This window comes from Panthera uncia, chromosome B4 (assembly GCF_023721935.1).
Source record: "Panthera uncia isolate 11264 chromosome B4, Puncia_PCG_1.0, whole genome shotgun sequence".
Lineage (NCBI taxonomy): Eukaryota > Metazoa > Chordata > Mammalia > Carnivora > Felidae > Panthera > Panthera uncia.
Genome location: NC_064809.1, coordinates 93932005 through 93955837, shown reverse-complemented (window position 1 = coordinate 93955837; position 23833 = coordinate 93932005). Strand labels below are relative to the sequence as shown.

At 43.8% G+C, this 23833-nt stretch overlaps 1 protein-coding gene across 2 annotated transcripts in view; it reads right to left on the bottom strand.

Annotated features, from left to right (window-relative positions):
• Window positions 1–23833, bottom strand: part of TPH2 (tryptophan hydroxylase 2) — a 103626-nt gene that overhangs the window by 67610 nt on the left and 12183 nt on the right. For both annotated transcript variants that reach the window (XM_049625983.1, XM_049625984.1), the window contains exon 6: window positions 3217–3413. In XM_049625983.1, coding sequence (XP_049481940.1) covers window positions 3217–3413 — 197 coding nt within the window. The remainder of the gene's footprint in view (window positions 1–3216; window positions 3414–23833) is intronic.

The following is a 23833-nucleotide window of genomic DNA, read 5'->3' as shown; positions in this document are numbered from 1 at the left end:
CTGAGGGTTGATGGTGGGTGGGAGGGAGGGGAGGGTGGGTGATGGGTATTGAGGAGGGCACCTTTTGGGATGAGCACTGGGTGTTGTATGGAAACCAATTTGACAATAAATTTCATATATTGAAAATAAATTAATTAATTAATTAATTTAAAAAAATAATTTTAAGTAAATTAGGTATTTAAAAGTGAGTCAGTTAACAGACAAATACCACATACATTTACATTATGCTTGCTAGGTGCCAATGAATGGTGCAGACTGAGCTCCCAGTGTCGGGTTGGTAAGGGTTGTGAAAATAACAGCAAGAACAAGAGCAATAATAACTAAGACTCTGCTGTGCTTAACGTATATCAGGAAATAACTATAGGGCTTCTAGGTATAGTGGTTATTTCCTTTCCCAGCCATCTTGCGAGATAGATTAAAATTGTGATCTCCATTTCCAGAGAAGAAACTGAGGCACAGAGAGGTTAGGATAACTCATTGAGGTTACCCAGCCAAGAACTCAGCCCAGGAATTCTGCAGCCAGATTCTGTGCTATACCACACCGCCTCTCATCAAAATATTAAGTTGGGAGACAGATGTGGCAAAAATTATGGGATGGTATTCTAATTACTGGAGTCTGAGAAACAACATGGTAAAAAGCAATTCCCGTATATGAGCAATCAAGCCCATGGTAAATCTATAATACGCACATAACTCTGTGGGAAACAAAGAGGGACATGCCAGAGGCAAGGCCATTAGGGAGAATATAATCCAGTTAAACAACAGCCTAAGACATTATGTAATTAGGCACTAATTGATACTGATTAGTGGTTCTCAGTCTCTTTGTCTTAGTACCCAATATGATGCGTGGTGTTCACACATGGGGCTCTCCCATTGCACTAGGTGTGGTTCTCAGGGTACCTGCTCTCAGACCATGCCTGTCTCTCTCCCGATACACACATGATCTACAAAGAAATCTGAGAGGGAAAGGTCATGGTGACTGTTATGCTCAGGATTCATAGAGGTGGCAAGACTTGCTCTGAGTCTTGAAGAATAGGTAGAATTTGATAGGTAGAGGAGGAATGAGTTTTCTAGCAAGAGACAGAACGTGAGCAAGGGTATGGAGAGCCCACAGGTAGAACAGAGGGTGTGTGCAGCATGGTTGTCACAGGAGACAATCTTGGCAAGCTGGGTCGGGGGCCTTGAATTGAGGCTGAGCCGTTCAGAACTTGATTATATACACCAGAGATCAGCACAGCATGGCCTATAGTCCAAATCCAGCTTGTTTTTCTATACCCCATGAGCTAAGAATAATTTTTACATTTTTTTTAATGGTCACATTTAAAAGGTTATCGAAGTACCTACATAATGGCCTCAATTTTGCCTCTTGGCCAACAAAAACTAAAATATTTACTATCTGGGCCTTCACAGAAAAAAAAATCCAGCCCCAGTAACATCAAAGGGGAGCCATTGATAGCTTCTGAGCAGAGATGCCAGGAAGGAAGTAATGCCTTAGGAAGCTTCATCTGGAAGCAGTGGACAAGAGGGTAGAGGGGAGAAGATACAGACATCAAGTCTGTAAAATAGGGACCTCAATTTGGGTGGTGACAGTGGGATGGAAAGAAAAGAGCAGGTTCATGATGGTGCCAAAGCTAGACGTGGCAATACCTGGAGACTGCGGTAAACTAAATAATAGCCCTCCAAAGATGTCCACATGCACTAATGTTCTGAACCTGCGAATATGCGGCAAAATGGACTTTGCAGGGGTGATTAGGTTAAGAATTTTCAGATGGGGAGATTATCCTGGATGACTCAGGTGGGTCTGATATAATTACAAGGGTCCTTACAAGAAGGACAGAGGAGGGTCAGAGTTAGAGAAAGAGATGTGACAAAGGAAGCAAGAAGTTGGAACGGTGTAAGGAAAAGGCCAGGGGCCAAGGAATGCAGGTGGACTCGAGAAGCTGAAAAGGCAAGGAAATAGAAGCCTCCAGAAAGAATGCAGCCCTGCCAAGACCTTGATTTTAGACTTCTCACCTCCATCATTGTGAGGTAATGCAGTCACTATATCTGTGGTGACGTGTTACAGCAACGATAGGAAACGAGTGACCAAGACCATTTACACAGCTGGGAGGGTGGGTAGGAAGTCAGGGGAGGGGTCCTTAGAAGTGGGCCTAGTGAGTCTAGAGAATAAAGTATCACCAATAGGGGCGCCTGGTTGGCTTAGTCGGTTAAGCATCCAACTTCAGCTCAGGTTATGATCTCACACTCCGTGAGTTCAAGCCCCACGTCAGGCTATGTGCTGACAGCTCAGAGCCTGGAGCCTGCTTCGGATTCTGTGACTCCTACTCTCTCTGCCCCTCTGCCTCTCACTCTGTCTCTCTCTCTCTCAAAAATAAATAAACATTAAAAAAATTAAAAAAATAATAAAGTATCACCAATAGAAAGGGTAGGCAGGCAAGGAAGTGAGTCCCAGGAGAGGAGGAGGGCAACAAGGCTTCTGCTTTTACCACTGCTGCGATGGAAACAGGGGGAGAGGAAAGAACAGAGAACCCAGAGACTCAACCCCAGTGAAGCTCAGAGGACGGAGTGCAGCCACATGAAACCCCACCCCCATTGGCCACGTCCAGAAACTCTCCCAGTTGCTGTCCCAGGAGGGCCAGGGAGGAGAGTGACCACGCAGAGGACATGAACTTGAGGTATCACTGTACCTCATCTTGTTCTTTCCCATATCTGCCATGACTATGGTCCCTGGCACATAATTTATTCATACAAAAATTGCTTTGATTAATTGACTGGTTTCCCCCAAAGGAAAGTCACTAGTGTTCAAGATCACCCATGATATTTCTTCATGCAGTACATAATTTTTAACAAAGCAAATAAAATGTCACCTTTGAGGCCGATCTATCCCTATGTAGCCCCACAGAGTAGTTCCTGGATCAGAAAATCTCAAAGCTGAACTTGCAAACATCCTTTGGGGTTTACCACATAAACAGCCAACCATGAGAGAGCCCACCGCGCCCCTGAGTGGCATGAACAGCTGAGTCCCTCTCCCTGCCCATGGTCCCTGCTCTGCTTTCCGCAGGTGGTCCCAGGTATCACTGCTTCCGTGCTCTCCTTTTTAAATCAAAGGGAGTTTGTCCTTTTTTGTAAAAAGGGCCATTGCTGCAATGTGTGTCCTTGGTGGACAAACAAGGATGTTGGCTGGGAAGAGAAGAGACAGCCTGTGTGAAGTCTTACCTTTCAGAAACACGGACACATCTTCGAGTTGAGGCACATTGTCCTCCCGGTAGCCACAGTGTTTAGTCAGCAGAGGGAAGTTTTTCAAATACTCCCGGCAAGCATGAGTGGGATACAGTTTGGAGAGCTCTCGGAACACAACGCCCCATGTTTTTGTTTCTTCCTCCGTGTACTCCACCCTGGGAATGGGCTGGCCACTGGGCAAGAGAGAAGACTGAAGAATGAATCTAGCTCTGTAACTGAGTTAAATGTATTCTCACTTCATACCTACCATTATTTTTTTTTAATTTTATTTATTGATTTTTTTAACATTTATTTATTTTTGAGAGACAGAGATAGAGCATGAGTAGGGGAGGGGCAGAGAGAGAGGGAGACACAGAATCCGAAGCAGGCTCCAGGCTCTGAGCTGTCAGCATAGAGCCTGATGCAGGGCTTGAACTCACAAGCTGTAAGATCATGACCTGAGCCAAAGTCAGACACCTAACCAACGGAGCTACCCAAACGCCCCAAGAATTATTTTTTTAAGTAAATTCTAACCTTCTAAATCTGTGTATTTGGACTCCTATATAAATGATTTGATTAAGTTATATCTTCACACATCCTTATGGAAACTGGATAGGATATATGTTCTTACACTGAGATCAATAACTAGTAAGAGTTCTGCGTTGGGAGAAACTGATTTAGGTACAAAGCTGTGCTCTGGAAGCCTTTTCTGCAATCACCTAACAGTGGCAATAAATGGATGTTTTCTCTAGAAAATGAAATTGCCTGTGGGTTCTCTTTCCCTTGTGGGAAAGTCGCCCTAATCTCTGAGTGTAATTTTGAGATTGTTTTGTTTAGTGAATAAAACGTCTGGGAAATGCTAAAAAACAAACAAACAAACAAACAAACTATACTGAATTCTTGGGGTGGCTGGCTGGCTCAGTCAGTAGAGCATGTGACTCTTGGTCTTGGGGTTGTGATTTTGAACCCTACACTGGGTGTGGAGATTCCTTAAAAATAAAATCTTAAAAAAAAAAAAAAAAACTATACTAAATTCTAAAGTGAGAGTTTTACAAACTTCCCAAGACGGCCATTCATTACACATCATGTTGATAGGTTCATACGTTAAGCTTTCTCACTTTAGTAGAGGGGGTCAGCAAACTTCTTCTGCAAAAGTCCACAAAGTAAATATTTTTTAATGGTTATTATTTATTTTTGAGAGAAAGAGAAAGAGACAAACAGCCAGAGCATGAGCAGGGGAGAGGCAGAAAGAGAGGGAGACACCGAATCCAAAGTAAGTTCCTGTCTCTGAGCTGTCTGCCCAGAGCCTGATGTGTGGCTTGAACTCATGATCTATGAGATCATGACCTGAGCCTAAGTCAGATGCTCAACTAAGTCACCCAGGCGCCCCATATGAAATAAATATTTTAAATCTGTGTGCCATACAGTCTCTGTCAGAACCGTTCAAGTCTGCCATTGTATCTCAAAGACAGCCAGAGACAATATGTAAACAAATGAACATAGTTGAATCCTAATCAAACTTTCATTACAAGACCAGACAGCTGGCTGGAGTTGACCTACAAGCAGTAGTGCTGATGCCTGGATTAGAATATCAAGAGGAGGGGCGCCTGGGTGGCGCAGTCGGTTAAGCGTCCGACTTCAGCCAGGTCACAATCTCGCGGTCTGTGAGTTCGAGCCCCGCGTCAGGCTCTGGGCTGATGGCTCGGAGCCTGGAGCCTGTTTCCGATTCTGTGTCTCCCTCTCTCTCTGCCCCTCCCCCGTTCATGCTATGTCTCTCTCTGTCCCAAAAATAAAAAAAAAAATAAAAAAAAACGTTGAAAAAAAGAATATCAAGAGGTGACTCAGGACTGGAACGGGCACCGAGAGCTTCCTGGAGGAGGCTAAGCCTTGTCCCAGGGAGGATTTGTGAGTTCCCGGACAGAAGGGTAAGGGGGAATTGCTGTTCTAACAGTAGCCAGTAGCCATGAGCAGGAAACAGAGCTCCTGAGGCAGCCTGGGACCAGTAGAAGGAGGGGAGTATGGAAATGTGCCTTTACAAAGCTACTGTTTGACAGACCAGAATCCAAATTTAGCCTCTGATGAAGATACCTATTTTAAACGTGAATTAGGGTTTGAGAAAACCTCTCATGACATACTCAACAGCCACCTGCAGCACCCCTCCCTCCCCGCCCCCCTCCCACTGCCCACCTTGGCTACTCAGTCAGAAGTTCTGGTCCTGCAGTCAGCACATATATGCACACAACATATGGAAGTCCAAATACATACACATCAAACTAGGAATTCTACCGCTGCCATCTACATAACCCAGCCTGCAGCAGGCAGCCACCACAGGAACCCAACCAGGCAGCGAATTGCCACTCAGGGTTGCAGCAGCTGCAGGGCGCCTTCAACAAGCTGGGACCACCAGGAGTACCCCCTGAGGAAGCAAAAAAAGGGAAGGAGACAATTACAAGATCAGGCTAACAAACAGATCCAGCAACCATTCTGTATACTTCAGTGCATTCCTGCCAAAATGCTTTCTGTTTAAATGTTAGGTCCAAATGTGGTTCCTACTGCCCCAAATAATTTTTATTTAAAAAAATATTAACTGCAGTACATGAGGGAAAACACACGTAAGAAAGAACAAGAAATTAGCATTTGCTTTCTCTAAGTACCAAGACTGGGGCTTATGCAAACCAAATTAGAACAAGATTAGCCTTGTTTAAATTTGGCTGTTGATAACAAATAAAAAATTACAACCTGGCAAATATTTGCAGAGAAGATCAAGACTGCTAAGACTTAGCATCTATGATAAGTTTAGAATGAAAGCTTGGAATGGAAAGGTAAAAATAGAAAGGATGTGATGAAATAAATATACAAACGGTCTGCCTCTGGTTCCAGAAAATTCAACAAAATCTATTTGAGTCAGGTAAGCCAATAAAACTAATAAGAGCTGTGCACAATCAGAAGTTAGGAGAGCGATGAGGCTGAAACAATAAATGAAATATTGAGACGACATTTGAAAAGAATCGTTAGGTCAAACTTTTCCCTTCGATACTAATCTGCAAACCTTTCAAAGGGGAGCTGAATGTAGCCCACAGCAAACAGCAGAAGGAAAGCAAGTGTGAGGGAGAATGGGAACAAAGAGTTTTACAGATCTGTTACTGAGTAACGAATCTCCAGGGTCAGTCTTGGGTATATGAAGAGTCTTGTACATTTTCATTTGTGTCCCCTGTCTGTCCTGCCTGGGTGGCTAATTAGCCTACTCCCTGAGTTCTCGGCTGCCCGTATGGCTGCTACCCCAATGGCAGGTAAGGCTGACCATGATCGTATTGAGACAGCTCATTCCACTGTAGTCCCTACCCCCCACCCCCAGGTAACTAGGTAAATGTTTAAAAATTTTTCTGACGTTTATTCATTTTTGATAGAGACAGAGTGTGAGCGGGGGAGGGGCAGAGAGAGAGGGAGACACAGAATCTGAAGCAGGGTCTAGGCTCTGAGCTGTCAGCACAGAGTCTAGCATGGGGCTTGAACTCACAGACCATGAGATCATGACCTGAGCTGAAGTCGGATGCTTCACTGGCTGAGCCACCCAGATGCCCCTCTAGGTAAATGTTTAGGGGCGCCTGGGTGGCTCAGTCGGTTGGGCGTCCGACTTCAGCTCAGGTCACAATCTCACGGTCCGTGGGTTCGAGCCCCGTGTCGGGCTCTGGGCTGATGGCTCAGAGCCCAGAGCCTGTTTCCGATTCTGTGTCTCCCTCTCTCTCTGCCCCTCCCCCGTTCATGCTCTGTCTCTCTCTGTCTCAAAAATAAAATAAACGTTAAATAAATAAATAAATAAATAAAAGCCAACAGCATCACAAAGCAAATCCTAATTTGATCCATTTAACTTCTATCATTAATATTCAAAATACCAATATCCAAGCAAAAACAAGAAATTTCCTATTTTTCTCTGTAGTTAGTAAGAGTATATAATTAAACCCCATCCTTGAGGGCTCACTATGGGCCAGACACTTTTTTAAGGTTAAGTGATTTTTTTATTAATTAGTCCACTTGAGTCTCACAACAACTCTGTGTGGTAGACACTATTATTATCCCCATTTACAGATGAGGAAATTGAGGCTCAGAGAGATTAGGCTATTTGTCCTAAAATCATGGAGCCAGGCTTAAAACCCAGTCAGTCTGGCTCAAGATTGTCTGTAGTCTTAATTAATTGGTATATGCCAATGAAATAAAAAATGTATTCCAGACACCAACTTGTTTTCATGTACCAAACTGAAATAAGACTTATAGGTATGTATATTTATATATAGAAAAGCTACTATACAATCATATGTAATAATGGTCCTTCATTTTTTTATAGATCACGTAAAGCATGTCCGTATTTATTCACTTATTTAACCCTTTCAGTATGACTGGAGATACTGCTTAGAGCACTAGGAAAGGATATATGTTTTTAAAACTTTGAAATTTGACATTTGGAAAAAGTAAAACTGTAGTCATGGGGAAAACAGAATGCCTTGCCCTTCTTTGCCCTTGTCATGGATTAATGTATTTTTGTGTGTGAATTATATATGAAAAGGATGACAGGAGGGTGTTCTGATCTTTTTAGGGCCTATGTTATATACCCATAATCATTTCATATCTATCTATGGGTACACATTCTAATGTATATGTAACAGGTATCATATTTCAGCATCCTTAATCTCTGCTCTGGCCCAAAACTAAAGTCACTTAAGTACTTCACATTCTAGAGAAAGCCCCTAGCAGCTGGAGCTGGCCAGCCCCTTGCAGGGCTTATTAAAAGGCAGCAGAAATGGTCCTACTTCTAAAAAAGTTCTCTCAGGGGTGCCTGGCTGCCTGGCTGCCTGGCTGGCTGGATAGAACACGCAACTCTTGATCTCGGGGCTGTGAGTTCGAGCCCCACGTTGAGTGGAGAGATTACTTCAAAATAAAATCTTAAAAAAAAAAAGTTATCTTCTACCATCCTTCCCACTTCACCCCCAAACCTCACCCACCAGTCTAACAGGATATAAGAGATGTGCAGGATTGTGGGGAAGGCCAGCCTTTGAGGAAAAGGCAGGTTCTTTCCCCTTACCCAAGTGAGGAGGGTAGGCTGTGCGCATACATGTCAAACATTTAGAGGGACCGCCCACAAGAAGTGGGGCCTGGCATCTCATTTCCCAGCTGGACCCTGGCAGAGCAGCAGGACCATGGGACCCCCCCACTCTGGTATGGCCACCAGTGGAGCAGCAGAGGACAGGAGGGTATCTGGAAGCTAGGAGTAGAGTGCTCTACGGGAAAGAAGAGGGGCCCTTTGACATGTGTCCTCTGAAATTGGAAGTTCACAGGAACGTGGAGCCAGATGCCCAGCAAAATCTAGAGATTTTGGTGGAATCCAATGTGATGTGCCTGGGAGGAAAATGCAGAGGCCTCAGCCCCTCTAATTCTGCTCAGTCCTCAGGAGGCAGAAGTGGCTCCCAACACTCCTGCTTTGTGAGGGGTTCATTTCCAAGCTCTGGTGCACACAACCTGGAGAAGGGGTTGGTGGTGTGGCCACTGACAAGGCCAAGGGGATGCAGGGCGCATGTCTGTAAGGATGGAGGTGGGGGGAAGTGTGCAGCCCCAAGAAACTATACATCACGCTCTGCAGAGACCATATCAACAGAGACCACCCCAGCAGAAAGGATCTGTCTAGACCCGGGTAATCCTTGTTCTAACAATCCTGTAAAAAGTTCTCAGCCACCTCCCTCCCTCCTTTTAGCTTCTAACTCTAGAGGAACGAAGTCTTTGAAGAGAGAAGAAAAGGTGTCTCAGAACCAGCACACGCACATTTACACACAGACACATTCACTCCAAACAACAGAGGGGGAAGGAGGATACACTTTGAATCAAGTTTGAGATTAATCTTTTTTTAAATGAATGGGACTAGGCTTTAAATACCCAAATGAGACTGTACTAATAATTGAAAATGACAGCAAATTAGATGTTGCTAAGGAACTTGCTTCCCAGCAGGAAAGTAGAATTCAACACAACACAGTTGAAAGCAGTGAGTGGGGAAAATAAAAACATTTTACCGTTGGTATAAACCCCAACAAGATGAGACTTCTCAACAAACTAATGACATGTAAATATTATAATTAGATCTTTAGGGAGTCTCCTCCATGTATATGGAATTAGTTGGGATTCCACAATTCTCAATAACTGCCAAAATGATTATTCACAGATTCCTAAATTACTGGAGAAAAATAGATCCAACTTTCGGTAGGTTCTATTCACTGCCGATTCCGTTCCCTTACGAAAGATGGTAAATTAAGGCTTTATAAACACAATAGGGAACCAGTGCTCGGTGAAGACAATACCAGGGAAAGGACTACAGTGGTCACCATAGATTTGAGGCTTGATGATGGGAAAAAAGAAACCCCTGGTGCAATATGTTACTCAGAGATGACTAGGAACCTCCTTTGTGAATATTGAAGGCTGTGGGAGGCATCTTTCTGCCTATAAGTTTAAATGCCACGCTTCCTAAAGGTGGGGATGATTCTGAAAAACCTGCCTTGTCCCCACAGAGAGAAGAAAGTGGAAAGTACAGAGACAAACATAACTGGGGACAGGTACATTTATAGTCATTGTAGGCAAGTCCCGAGCTTGTTAAAGTTGTTTAGCAAATACATTTTTGCTACTGAAAGCCAGGGACATACACGTACCGCCGGGAGGCTGAAATTATGGGAGTTCTTTCAATAGCCAGATGAATAAGGCAACAATGCCTTTTGTTTTATGTAACTATTTCTTTGATCTTCTGCTCCAGCAGGTCCAACCACAAGACATTTTTCTTATACATTTTTTTTTAATGTGGGGGATTGGAAAATACTTGATTCCAGCGGTACATCCTGGCTGCCTCCTGGAGTCCTTGCTGGTGGGATTCCAAATGTGAGATGCACTCTCTTTGCTTATGTTATGTTATCTTTAGAGGAATTCCAGAGTCCGGAAGCAATTCCCTTATTCAGGGGAGGAAGATGTAACAGGCTGCAACTGATAGTATTTACATCAAGATGGCAACATTGGCTGAAACACAAGGCAGATTGTGCTCTTTGAAAACAGTTGGATCTCCTCGGTGGCAAGAACCAAGCAGAGCAGAAGGTAAACAGAGAATTGGTTAAAGGGACGGGGGAATCTGATAGAAACAGGAATGAACTCATTTTCTATTTGCTTTCATTACATGCTCCTCGGGCCAGGAGATGCCTCACTTATTCAACAGCTGTTTATCTGCCTGGAATAGACTATCCCTCTCCTCTCTGCCTCATCTTTTCTCCCTTCCTCACCTTAGGCAGTTCTCTTGATTGACACTTCCACCTGGGGGTTTGCAGAAGGGAAATGAGAAGAGATGAAATGTAAAAATCCATCAACTTTGCAACTCATTAGCAATTAGCAGCTCCGCTAAGGGTTTGAACCAGGCCTTTGGAGGAAGAGTATGGAAACATAAAGGCAGGAAGTCTCTGTCTCTGCTCCTTCTTGACTTATGATGCACCCACATGCTGCCCTCCTCAACGAGCAATGTGCCGCATACCCTGAATTCTGCATAACTTTCAGGGAGCTTCTGTAATCCATCCTCTTTCCTTCCCATCCAAGAAAACATAGAAGAACATAGAAGAGTAAGACTGACATTATTCTAACTTATAAGACTAATCTTTATCTTGATCCAATGGAATTTTTTTAAAAGAAACATTCATCATTCACAAAATTTACTATCAATTGTTACCAAGAATGTTACACTTCATACAACTGAGGTGTGAGTCAGTCGCTTCTGATTCTGGTGTAACTGGTGACCATAATGTCATCCAGTTCTGTGCCAGTTGGTACCCCCTTCATGAAACAGTAGCACCTGCAACCAGGTGTCCCCAGACTAGAGTTGTAAAGGTCCACAATTGTTCAACAGGAAGATGGCTTATGCTTCCGGGACTGGAAAAAATGTTGCCACAAACCAGAACAAACAAAATCCTAAGAAGTGGATGGATTCCATTAAAATTTAACCAAAAAGCAAATGCCATTTTTTCTGATTTCCAAAAGCCAAGGGAAAAACGTCTAAGGCTCTTGCATTTGATAAAATTACACTTCAGAATTCAGACCATAAAGGACACTCAATAACTTTATGATGAAATACTGTCAGCAATACCAGGGGGATGGGGTGGGGGAAGTAACGTATCCAAATATAATACTCAACTAAGTCTACTCCCCCATTACAATATACGCTCCTTGAAGGCAGGGATTTTTGTTTGCTTCGTTCATTTTTGTATCCCTGTCACCCAGAGAAGAGCCTGGAATATACAGGTGTTCAACAAATGTTATTTGTTGAATAAGTAAATCAATCAATCAGACTAAAGCAAACCACAAATTTAAGGGTTGAGAAAAATTATAGGTATGTACCACAAAGTCTGGCAGATATGTATTTGTCTTACTCCATCTACACTGTCAGCGCAGAGCCCCACACGGACTCCATCTCACGAACCGTGAGATCATAACCTGAGCTGAAATGAAGAGTCGGACGCTTAACCAACTGAGCCACCCAGGCACCTCCCTGCCTCATATTGTAATTGCTATCAAAAAAGTAAGTCCAAAGACCTTGATATTTTAGTACGTTTTCTGGTAGCTTCCAATTATCCCTATGTACTACATACTTTATATGTAAGGGTTTCTTTTTTCTAATTTTCTTAACTCCGGCTTCCCAGGCATTGTCACCTATCCTACTTGTAGCCTAAATTTTCATCAGGAAACAAAGCAACATCTACAAACCCAAGGGGACATAAAAGCCAAACTTAGCTGAACACAGGGATGTTTCCTTTGCTGGACATCTTAAGGAATGAACTTTCAAAGATATTTTCAAAGACACAGAGCATGATGATTGAATGCTATTTTTCTAAAAGGAAAGTCACAAATCAGTACAGTGACATAACAACCATCTGTGTTATATCAGGATTTCAAGCCATTCGAGTTGTCTGACATAAATAAAGTGGCTTGATGAGAGTTCATTTGGTAAGGAGACGGGCAGCCCGAGATGGCTACGCTACGCCATAGAGTAAACGTAAAGGCACAAACTCATTTTCAGCTAGTCCCCTAGGCCAGTCAGGTAAAGAGCATTTGTGATCACATATTTTATTTGCTTTTGCAAATGAGTTTTGCGCACATGAATTCTCGCAAATGAGTCTATGGGCCCTAAGGAACTTTCAGATGGTGGCAAACAAAAACGTTAGTTTGTTTTGTTCACATTGTTAATATTGGTGCTGCCTTTACAAGAGCATAATGAAAATAAACTATTACACCTAGGGAGCCTCGGGGAGAGTGAAAATTTAACTCCTGGAAATTATTTGTTTTTATGTGTCCTATGCACCCCAGGATAGGGCTTCCCACCATTTTCTCACCTTGCAGAAAGCCCTCTTCACATTCTAGAGGAGTGATTTTCTTCCACCAAAACTATCATGATATTAAATACAAAGAGCAACAACAATGGGTCTAACATCCATCGATGCGTGCCTGTTCAACATACAGAAGGAAGTGGAACTCAGAGAATACAATCCAGAAAAGAGCTGCAATTCAATAGCAGCCAAAATCTCAGGGCACACTGGAAGGAAGAGACCCAGCCCAGGGTCTCCAAGGACTCCAAATGTAATCCCATACATCTTGCATCATGACCAACAGGGACCAAACATTGCTAATTACTGGGCCTTGATGTCTTTTAGCGGTGGATGAGTGAATATGGTTACCCTACAGTTCATGGCCCTAAGGAAACTGATAATAGCATCCACCCATTCATTTAACTGTAACAATAACAGGAACATAATAGCATATCACATGGATAATGTCATATAATGCTCACCTTCTCAAGTAATTAAATGGCTGTTAGTATCCCTATTTTATGGTTGAGGAAACTGAAGCTTACAGACATAGTCATCTCTCCAAGATCAAACAGCCAGTAAGTGGCCCAGCAGGGATTCAGATTATAGAAGGCTAGCCCTAGGGACCCCACACTTCACCAACACACCTCAGTGCAAGGTACTAAGTACCTAATGTGTAGGAAGCATGGAGGTTGGCTTCTGTTTCCTCATTTGAAACTGAGGGAAATAAGACAACCATACAATGCTGAGAAGATCACATGATGTCATCTGGAAAGCACCTGGGCCAATGCCTAGCACCTAACAGGTACTCAGTACAGTTGGATCCCTTTCTCCAGGCAAAAAGGAATGAATAAAATCTCATCACTTCCCTGCAGGGTTGGGAATAGGTCTGAAGACAAAACAACACTCTTCTGTATAAATCCATACACCTCTCAGACAGGACTCGTGGAAAATAATTTTAATCCTTCATGTTCCTGGAAATCATTTTAAAGTAAAATACTCATATCTCATTCCCTGTGAAAGAAGTTAGAATTTGGTGCAACTCCTGTCCTTGTCAGTGACACCAGGCCATACTGTGCTAATGTTTTCCCCAGCTGTGGGAGCCATGTTATAATCAGACAACATCCTACTGAGGCATTCATGCACATCTAAAAAACCCGCCAAGCCCAAAAATTGAAAAGGAGAAACCTTTTCCAAATCAATTTCCCCTTTTGTCTTTCTTTCAATTCTCAGGCTCCCTTCCTTTCAGCCATTGAGCTGAACTTCAGGTAGAGAGAAACATTTGGCATGAAAATGATTCTTCCATAAAGCCTGACATCTTTTAAATACTTCCAAGAACTATGCATTTCAAATACGCCGAGACTTCTGTAGAGAGAATAACTTTTTAAAAACCCAATCATTTAATTCTTCTGCTCTTGTTTTCAACCTGTGTATAATATCATCTATGTCAGATGGAAGTTGCTAAATAGATAGAAAAAAAAGAAAAAAAAGAAAAAGAAAAAGAGGCATGGCCTCCTGAGCAGAGAAAGATATTTAGATTCTCCAGAAGAAGCACTCTTGAAAATCCTAATGTGACTTTCCTCAGAAACCATTGCAGTCATCTGGGAAATGACCCCAGCACAACAAATATTTGGTTTTGTTCTACTTTTCAATTTACCGCTCCATTTCAGAGAAATTAAAGCATCAACAACTGGTGTTTATGCAGGAGTCACAAAGTACCCAAACAGCCACATATATCTCAGTTTCATTCAAAACCTGGGAAAGCAAATCAATGGAGGATAATGGAATGGGATACAATTAGCTCAGTAAGGGAGAAAACATATTTGCCTTCTAAGGTGCGTCTCCTAAAAAGGCAGAGAAGGGAAAAAAAATTAAAATTAAAGCTTGGGCCCACATCACAACAAAGCCCACAATTCATCAAGGTGACCATCTGCCAGCAAAACTGATGAGGAAAATAGAACTAAGGATAAAAACTTGCCGCCCCCCACCGTTAAGTTTTCTTCCCTGTTAAGAAAGTAGAACTTTTCCCTTTCATTCTTCCTCCACCTTCTATTTGTGATGTTTCCAATTAAGATTCACCTATCTAAAAATAGGTAGTGTGGCGCTCATAACTCCTGTTAGTAATGTATTCCTTTTAGCTACATTCTGAAACCAAGCAGGATCCATAAATCATGACTTTTCTCCCATGAAATGAGAAATGCTAGGGTCACCTGAAATTTCTAGGAAGGTGGAGAAGTGGAACCACCCCAGTTATACTTCTGCAAGTTGCAATAATTGCAAATGCCTCCTAGGAAAGACACAGCATCGGTAATCCTCCAGCTCAAACAAAAGCTAAGTTGCCACAGGTTCCTGAGGTCGGGAAACCCCCGTGTGGACAGTCGTGGGCGCGGGAGGTAAGCGCAGGGTGGCATCGGCTCTACCAGTATCTGCCAAACAGTTCTACTGGAGGTCTGGAGCCTGCCTGTGTCTCTGATCTGTCCACCTCCTTCCTTTTCTTTGCAAACCTAGGGGACTCCTGCAGAGTCATGTAGCGCAAGAGGAAACAGAGAAGACCTCCCAAGAAGTGAGATGCTGGCTTGGAAGTCACATCCATTCCATACTATGTATCTATTCAACATCTTCGAGGGCTTGGCATTTCAGTCCCAGAAAGTTGTGTTGACATGTGGTATCTGGGGCTGTGGGTGGGGGAAGAGGAGGATGGCAAAATAGCCCTCCTCTGCTTTGGTGAGAAGAGGAGGTTAGAATCATCGCCAGTCCATGCTGAATGAGAGGACTCTCTCTCTCTCTCTGATGGAGCAGAGTAGAATATTCGCAAGCTCACCCAAATTGAATGTGCCTGCTGGGCTGGTGATTGCACTTTTCAAATATGCCAGTCCCCATTTGGGGCTGTTTTGTTTTAGAGTCTCTGTGTAGCTGTCTACTTACGCTCACAGCAAACGAATCACAAAGGGTGCAATTCTGTTAAATCAAAAAATCAAGAAATAAATAGTTTGGCGACTAGAAAAAGCCAGGGAGGGACAAATCCTTGGCAGTTGTTTTTCAAGCTTCAGCGCAGCTGTGTTTATTTCCCTCCATCATCTATCCCACAAGGGGCAGGCCTCAGGCAGGACAGGAAGAACACAGGACCTGGCAGGCAGGGCGAAATTGCTACACAGTTTGGGACATGGCTCTACCTCGCCAGGGCCAGGTACATGTTCCAGGCACCCTGTGACATGGCTTAGCCTTGAAGTCAGACTGGCTGGTTTAAGTCCTGGCTCCATAAAGCCTTAAGTGAACCGAACACATACAAGAACTGTGCATTTCAAATATGCTGAGAATTCTGTAAAGAGAATGACTTTTTAAAATGCCAAGTCTTAGTTCTGTGACTGCTATTTTCGACCTGTGTATGATATCACCTATGTCACATGGCAGTGCTACAGACATGGCTTCTTGAGCAACGATGGAGAGTGTCTTTAAGAGAAGTACACTTGAGGGGGGCCTGGGTGGCTCAGTTGGTTGAGTTTCCGACCTTGGCTCAGGTCATGATCTCAGTTTGTGAGTTCGAGCCCCTCATCGGGCTCTGTGCTGACAGCTTAGAGCCTGGAGCCTGTTTCAGATTCTGTGTCTCCCTCTCTATGCCCCTCCCCTGCTCATGCTGTCTCTGTCTCTCAAATATAAAATAAAACATTTTGGGGCACCTGGGTGGCTCAGTCGGTTAAGCGTCCGACTTCAGCTCAGGTCATGACCTCGTGGTTCATGAGTTCGAGCCCCGCGTCGGGCTCTGTGCTGACGGCTCAGAGCCTGGAGCCTGTTTCAGATTCTGTGTCTCCCTCTCTCTGACCCTCCCCCGTTCATGCTCTGTCGCTCTCTGTCTCAAAAATAAATAAACGTTAAAAAAAATTTTTTTTAATAAAATAAAACATTTTAAAAAATTTAAAAAAAGAGAGAGAGAAGTACACTTGAGAGTCCTGTAAGCAACCTTATTCAGAATCTATTCTGGTCATCCGGGAAACAAACCCAGGCCTACAATATTCACTTTGTTCTTCCTACTCTTCAACTGATTGCTCAATTTCAGGGAAGTTAAAGCATCCACAGCTGGTGCTTATGCAAGTAACATGATCAGCTGTGTCACCTTTAGCAGATTTCTTAAGGTCTCTGAACCTCAGTCTTCTCATCTTCAAAATGAGCACAATAATGGCACCTATCCCAAAGGTTTTTTTGTGAGGTTAAATGAGCAAACATAAGCAAAGTGTTGAGCACAGTGTCCAGCACATGGCAGGAATTTTACTGAAAGAAGCAAAAACTACCCGAATATGCCAACTGAGTGGTATCTACAGTGAACACTCCTACCACCATCAGCCATTCAGGGATTGAGCCAACACAGTCCAGATGCAACCCGCACCCTCTAATCTTAGCTGAAACTCACTGGCCTGGGAAGGCCTTGGAGAGAGGGCCAATGTTTCAACTGAAGAAGCGAGCTGCATGCAGGAGTTACATGAAACTGAAAAGTGTACACACACACACACACACACATACACACATATATTTTTGAAAAGCTCCTTTAACCCAGCCCACCATGGAGCCTGAAATTCCCTGATTTATTCACTCCTTAAGGTCCTTTATTCATTTTAAATGAGCTTAACGAATGATTACACAGATTCGAGGAACATCAGCTACTTAACACATGATAATAATAATCACATCTACTATAGATGCAACCCCAGCTTACACCAGCCAGCACCTGGGCCCTGTAATCACTGGTAATCCCCCCAACCAACAAGGTGGGTAAATATCGTGCCCGTTTTAAGGTAAGAGCACCGAGACGCAGAGAGACTAGGTCAGCGCTCATGGCCCCCGAGCGTATTTGGTGGAGCAGGAGTTCAAACCCAGCTCCCTCTAGCTCCAAAGTCTATCCGTTCTTCCACATGTGCTGCCACACCTGTGCTCTCATGAGGAGGACTTCTACAGACAGTACACTAGACCCAGTGTGGCGGAGCTGTTCGAGAGGGTCTTGAAGAAATAAAATTGAACACAACCTCGGTATATGGCAGCCAACCTCCTTCGCCTCCAGTGAAGCCTGACTCCTGGCCTCTATCCCATGTGTCCCCTCCCATAGGGTGGCAGGGTTGGGCAATGAAAACAAGAGAATACATCAGGAGTGATGGTATGTCCCTTCTGAGGCTACGTCACAAAAGGCATGGTAGATTCTACCTTGCTTTCCTTTGGGCCACTTGATTTGGGGGAAGCCAGCTGCCCTATCTTGAGGACACGTGGCAGCCTAGCGGAGGGACCCATGTTGTAAGAAACTTTGGCATCCAGCCAACAGCCATGTGCATGACCGTATTGGAAATAGATCTTCCAGCCCTAAGCTTTCCCTGGTCAATACTCCAGCTTCATGAGAGGCCCTGATCCACAACCACCCAGCTAAGCCCCCTCTAATTCCTGGCCCTCAAAAACTTTGTGAGATAGTAAATTGTTGTTTTAAGCTGCTCAATTCGGGGGTCATTTGTTATACGGCAATAAATAACCAATACAGCGTAAAAATATCAGACAATTTCAGGGCCTAAAGAGAGTCTTGGCCAAGGGGAATGGAGAAGGGTACTAACCAAAAGGTAATACAAAGATTTGGAACATGCGGGTAGACAAAAAGGAGAGATCAGTTGAAGTGAGAAAAATCAGACTAATATTAGCAAGCACTTATGTAGCATTTCCTATACGGTGTTCTAAGTACTGTTAATATATTAGCTCACTTAATCCTTTTAACAACCCTAAAAAGCAGTAGTAGAGTTACCCCCTGTATCCCAGATATGGAAACTGAGGCATAAAAGACAAATCATTTGTAGGAGTCACTCAGCTGGCAAGTGTTTAAAGCCGGAATTCACCCCAGGCTTCTGCACTCTTAAGCACACCACACACTGCCTCCCACGTTGAAAGAAAAACCAGAGAAAGCAACCAAGGCCCTCCAAGTGGGCCAGGAGTCTGAGTAAACCCTAGGCTTTTGGTGTAGACTCTTTGATTATTGTTTTGAGAGAGATAAGAATAAAGTACACTGTATGGCAATGTTCCATTGATTTCATTGAATCTTCAAAACACTCCCAGGAGAAAGGCAGAAGAGATAGTATTATCCCCAACTCACAGAGGAGAAAACTAAGGCTGCGAGATGGACTGAAGTGGTTCCCTGAATTCATTTGAAGTCAAATGAGTTTTCTTGGCAGGTCAGGGAATTTTCCAGCTTGAAGCAAATTCTGACCGTTTTGAATCTCCCTTGTTTACCTCACCCTCTGACATTGCATTTACCTATTTACATTTCAGATTCCATGGACTAAAAATAAATAAATAATAAATAAAAGAGGACGTAGCCCCTCGAGAAGGACGGAAGGTTCATGTACTCCCTTAATTTCAACCAGAAGAAAGTACATCCATAACAAAACACAATCACAATAATATTCAAAATCAATTTAAGCAAACAAGAGTGGCATAATTAAAGTCAGAGCTCGGGGCCTCTTTCCAAGAGAGTAAGATGGATTGACATAACTCCCACCCCCCACACACCAAAAATATAATTAAATATGCATGCATACTGTTGAGGAATAATCGTTATAGCCCTCAAAGAAAAATGCTTTTATTTCTAGTCAATTGAAAAAAAATGTATTGCTGATTCTTCTTCCCCAATAATCTAGCAATTGTGAAAGCTACAGAAATGCAGCAAAGCTAATGCCAAGGTTAAAATATGAAGGTGCCAATGACAGAAAGCTGGATAGTTTCGGACAAACCTAACAGCTACCATATCACAGTCATAATTTTCTCTTCCTCCACATGCCATCTGCCCCCCACGCACTTCCATATTCTCTGAACAGTCTGCACGCACATCGCACCATCTAATCGAGGGGTACTTCTTTTTCTGTTTATCCAGGAATTTCTTCTATTTGGGTTGGGGAGAACAGGGGGTGATTCGCATTCTCTCACACAGGATTTTAGAAACAGTGCCCTCTCAATCCAGGGCGTTCATTCTCAGGTCTTCTATGGAGAAGTATTTGCACTAATGAATGTTTTCCTCTGCTGTTATTGGTGAGGCAATTAGGCCTTCCCGACACACGGCTCAGGCATGTCTGCAGGCAGTGGTGGACCTCTGGGTAATCAATCATGTTTCTCAGCAGCGCTGTCAATCAGAGACTCGCCTGAGTGGCACCCATCGACGGTTCTCAGCGTGCCGACACCTTCCCTGCTCCCTCTCCTCTTTCGGGTTCATGGTAATGCACACTTTGAGCCTGCTGTTTTTTCATCATAGACTGGAATTTTTTCATTTCCTCTGCTTGTGTTGATTCTTTCCCCCTGCTTTATCCTTTCAAGACTATCACAGAAAATACAGTATTCAACACGAATCCCCCGGAGGGCTTCTTGGCCATGGTTTCAATATCTATTATTCTGCATTTCAGTTCTCTTCCCTCCCTAAACCCTCAGCACCTCACACTACATCGTGCCAATCCCTACAACAACCCCAACCATTGGTACTCCATCTCTGTCTGTATCTCTCACCATATATTTGCCTGCTCAGGGTCCAGAAAGCCTTAACTAATTATTAAGGGGAATTGAATTGCTCTCCACCTGTCAGAACGGCCCCTAATTTTTATCACCGGACTAATTTGCTGGGACATCTCATGCTGGATTTTTCAGGACCACGTCAATTTTAACTAATCTGCTTCTCAGACCGGAGGTTCCAAGCTTCGGATTGGAAAATCAGATTGTAGCATGCTGCCAGAAGCCACTCTAAGGAGCTTATTTTAAGTTATTATTGTGTTGACATCTTTTTCCTTTGCTCTCAGAAAGCCATCAGCCCTAGAAAAATGCCTATTTCAATTAGAAATTGCATCTTTATTTTTTGTAAACTGAAAGGAAACCTAACTTACTTCATGGCAAACTGGAGACAATGGGCCAGGCCCACCTGGGATTCGTTACCACCTGTGCCCCACACCCACACGCACCATAACCCGAGCTTGAGCCCCAGCACTCCATGGGTTTGTGTGTACGCTCGCACATACACACATATATAAACACACACACACACACACACACACACACACACACACACAAATAGCTAGCCCTTAGCTATCCTCAAACTCATATTCAGAGAAGCCACAGCAGCAATGGCATAAAAGGCATTAAGGAATGATTCTTTTCTCTCTACTTTCCACAGGTCCTGGGTTTGTGCTTTCCAGATCTAACCTCTCCTGATAGGCATCTTCCTCACTCTGGCAACTTACAAGAAGCACCAAGGCAACTGACAATCTGTATCTGTATTGTGGCAGCTTCCCACACACACAAATGGGACTATGATTGCTTTCTATGAAATCTTTCCCTAAAGAAGGATGTCGCTCTGCCCAGAAAGCTTTGGTATAGGCAACAGTCTTTAAATGGGGAACTGAAGTCGTTTTCATCCAAGGATTACTTCTTGCGACATTTGAGCTACAGTATTTGTTAAGGTGGCAGCATGGTATTAACATAGCTAAAGAGCTAAACAATAATAGTTCAACTGGAAACTGAAGACAGACTGTGACAAAAGGGAAGGGGGAAGACGTAATAATAATAAGTGACACGATCACAAATCGTGTGCCAGGGCCTGTGCTAAACACAACATGTGCCTTCTCTTCAGTAATCCTTACTACAACCCTGGGAGATGGGTCGTATTTGGAGACTCACTTTCTAGATGATGAAACAGGCACAGTGAGGTTGATTACCCAGCCAGGAAGCAGTGGAGTCAGGACTTGAACCCCAGACTGTCTGGCTCCAGTGCTCTAATCATTTTGTTGTTTTTAATCTCTTTGTTGTTAGAGGTAGTCAATCTGGACTCAGCACTGTCCCGGGAGAGGGTTATAATGCCCCTGGATTCCAGACTCTCTTAAACACCGTTTGGTTTGACTCTATATCCACCAAATAACATTCAGGTTAGCATTTAGCCTCTCTGGAGTCATGACAACAGGGAGTTTTGTGAGTCATATGAGAGTAGTTTCTCCCTGTATAATGATGAATTGGTGGTTTCCTGCCAACCTCAGCCTCTTGAACATCAGGGCCCTTGAAACTAAGCACCCCCTAGCTCTGCAAACAGGGGTCAGATCTTGGAATGTTTCAGCTCCATCCAGAGCCTTCTCTGTGTAAAATCTCCACCATTTCCAGCTGCGGGTCTTGCAAGTCTGTGTCCTGTTGCAACAGCGTTTGAATGGAGCAGACCCAGGCTCCCACCACCCTCCAACCTCTTTTCCATTCATACATAACCTTTGGAATCATCTTCTCAGCCACCCTCTGCCTCTGGAACCAGCCAACACCATCTTTTGAGCATAGCCTGTTTATCGCCCACCAATGCTGAGCTCCCAATTTGGTCAGAATTATTCCACCGAGGTGGAGGCCACCATCAACAGCCTGGTCGGCATGCATCTGCTGGCCTCCTGCACCTATCTCTCTCTGGGCTTCTATTTCCACCATGCTCGTGTGGCTCTGAAAGGCACAGAGCACTTCTTCCCCAAGTTGGCCAAGGGGAAGCACGAGGATGCCCAGCACCTCTTCAAGAGGCAAAACAACACAGCAGGCTGGCCCTCTTCCAGGACACACAGAAGCCATCCCAGGGTGAGTGGGTTAAACCCTGGGTGCCATGGAAGCTGCCATGGTTCTGGAGAAGAACCTGAAACAGGCCCTCTGGATCTCATGCCCAGGTTCTGCCAACACAGACCCCCAGCTCTGTGACTTCCTAGAGAACCACTCCCTAGATGAGCAGGTGAAACTCAGCAAGAAGATGGCAACCACCTGGCTAACTCCACAGGCTGGGCCACATAGGTATCTCTTCCAAAACTTCATTCTTTGAGAGGCCCTCTGGCATCCCCTGGTGCCAAGGCTTCTGCCTGAGTCCCTTCCTACAGGCACTAGGCAGCTTTTTAACCACCCTGGAGCCTTCTCCTGAGTAGTGGACCCAATGGAAACAATAAGCTTTTTGCAGGAAAAAAAATGTCCACCATTTCCAACCACCAATTTTTACTTTTGTTTTCCATAGACACAGCAACTCAATTTTACTCTTTAGCTAAGGGAAGGTGGCGAATGTAAACTCTTGTTAGTGCTTTGAGAACCTCACCCTCCATCATTTTCACTACATGTTCTTTGCCTCTTCTCTCCATGTCAATATATTTTCCTTAAAACACAAACACTCCCCATTATCAATGCTCTTTGAAAGTGTTTGACTCATATATACCAATTCTATCAGTGTCACCACAATATCAGCTTGCTTTGTTCAGTTTCTGGAATCTACCAAGAAGAAATTAGTAACATTTGAGATAGATCCTTGATCACTATGCTAATAAAACCCTTTATATATACATATACATATATATATACACACACATATACACATATATGTACATACATATATTTTAACATATATCATCTATGCATAAAATACATATTTATCCATCTGTTTTGTCTTTAAAAAAAGGCTCTGCCAAGCACTGAGTTTTTATCATGTCCTGGGGAGTTCATGCCTTAATGACCTGTCCCACCCACCCCCCCTTTCTGAGGACCCATGTATGACATGGTTCCCCTGGGGACAATCTGTGAAACAAGAGGAGCAAATCTTAAGTCTCACAATCACTCATCAGACCCTAATGTGAAAAAGTGAGCTCAGCCCATCAGAGTCCCCTCTTAGCAATTTGGGAAACAATGGGAGATGGGGCTAGTGAGTGATGGTGCTGAGGGTAAAAATGGGGCAGGAGGTCGGGCTTGGGCCAGGACAAGCCTTATGTATGCTGACATTGTGAGGGGGTAGAAAGTCACATGAAGCTAAAGGCGGTCAAGAAACTGCTTGAGGGGTGGGGCGGGGGGACCTGGGTGTCTCAAGTCGGTTAAGTGTCTGACTTTTGATTTGGGTTCAGGTCAGGATCTCAGGGTTCAGGAGATAGAACCCCACATCAGGATCTATACTGACAGTGTGGAGCCTGCTTAGGATTCTCTCTCCCTTTCTATCTCTGTCCCTCCCTTACTCTCTCTCTCTCTCTCTCCCTCTCTCTCTCTCTCAAAAATAAAATAAATAAATAAAAAATTTTTTTAAAGCTGCTTGGAACAAAGGAAATAAAAATGAAGTAGACAAGGGCATTTGGGTGGCTCAGTCAGTTAAGCCTCTGACTCTTGATTTCAGCTCAGGTCATGATCCTAGGGTGGTGGGATTAAGTCCCACATCAGGCTCCGCACTGAGTGAGGAGGCTGCTTGGGATTCTCTCTCTTTCCCTCTC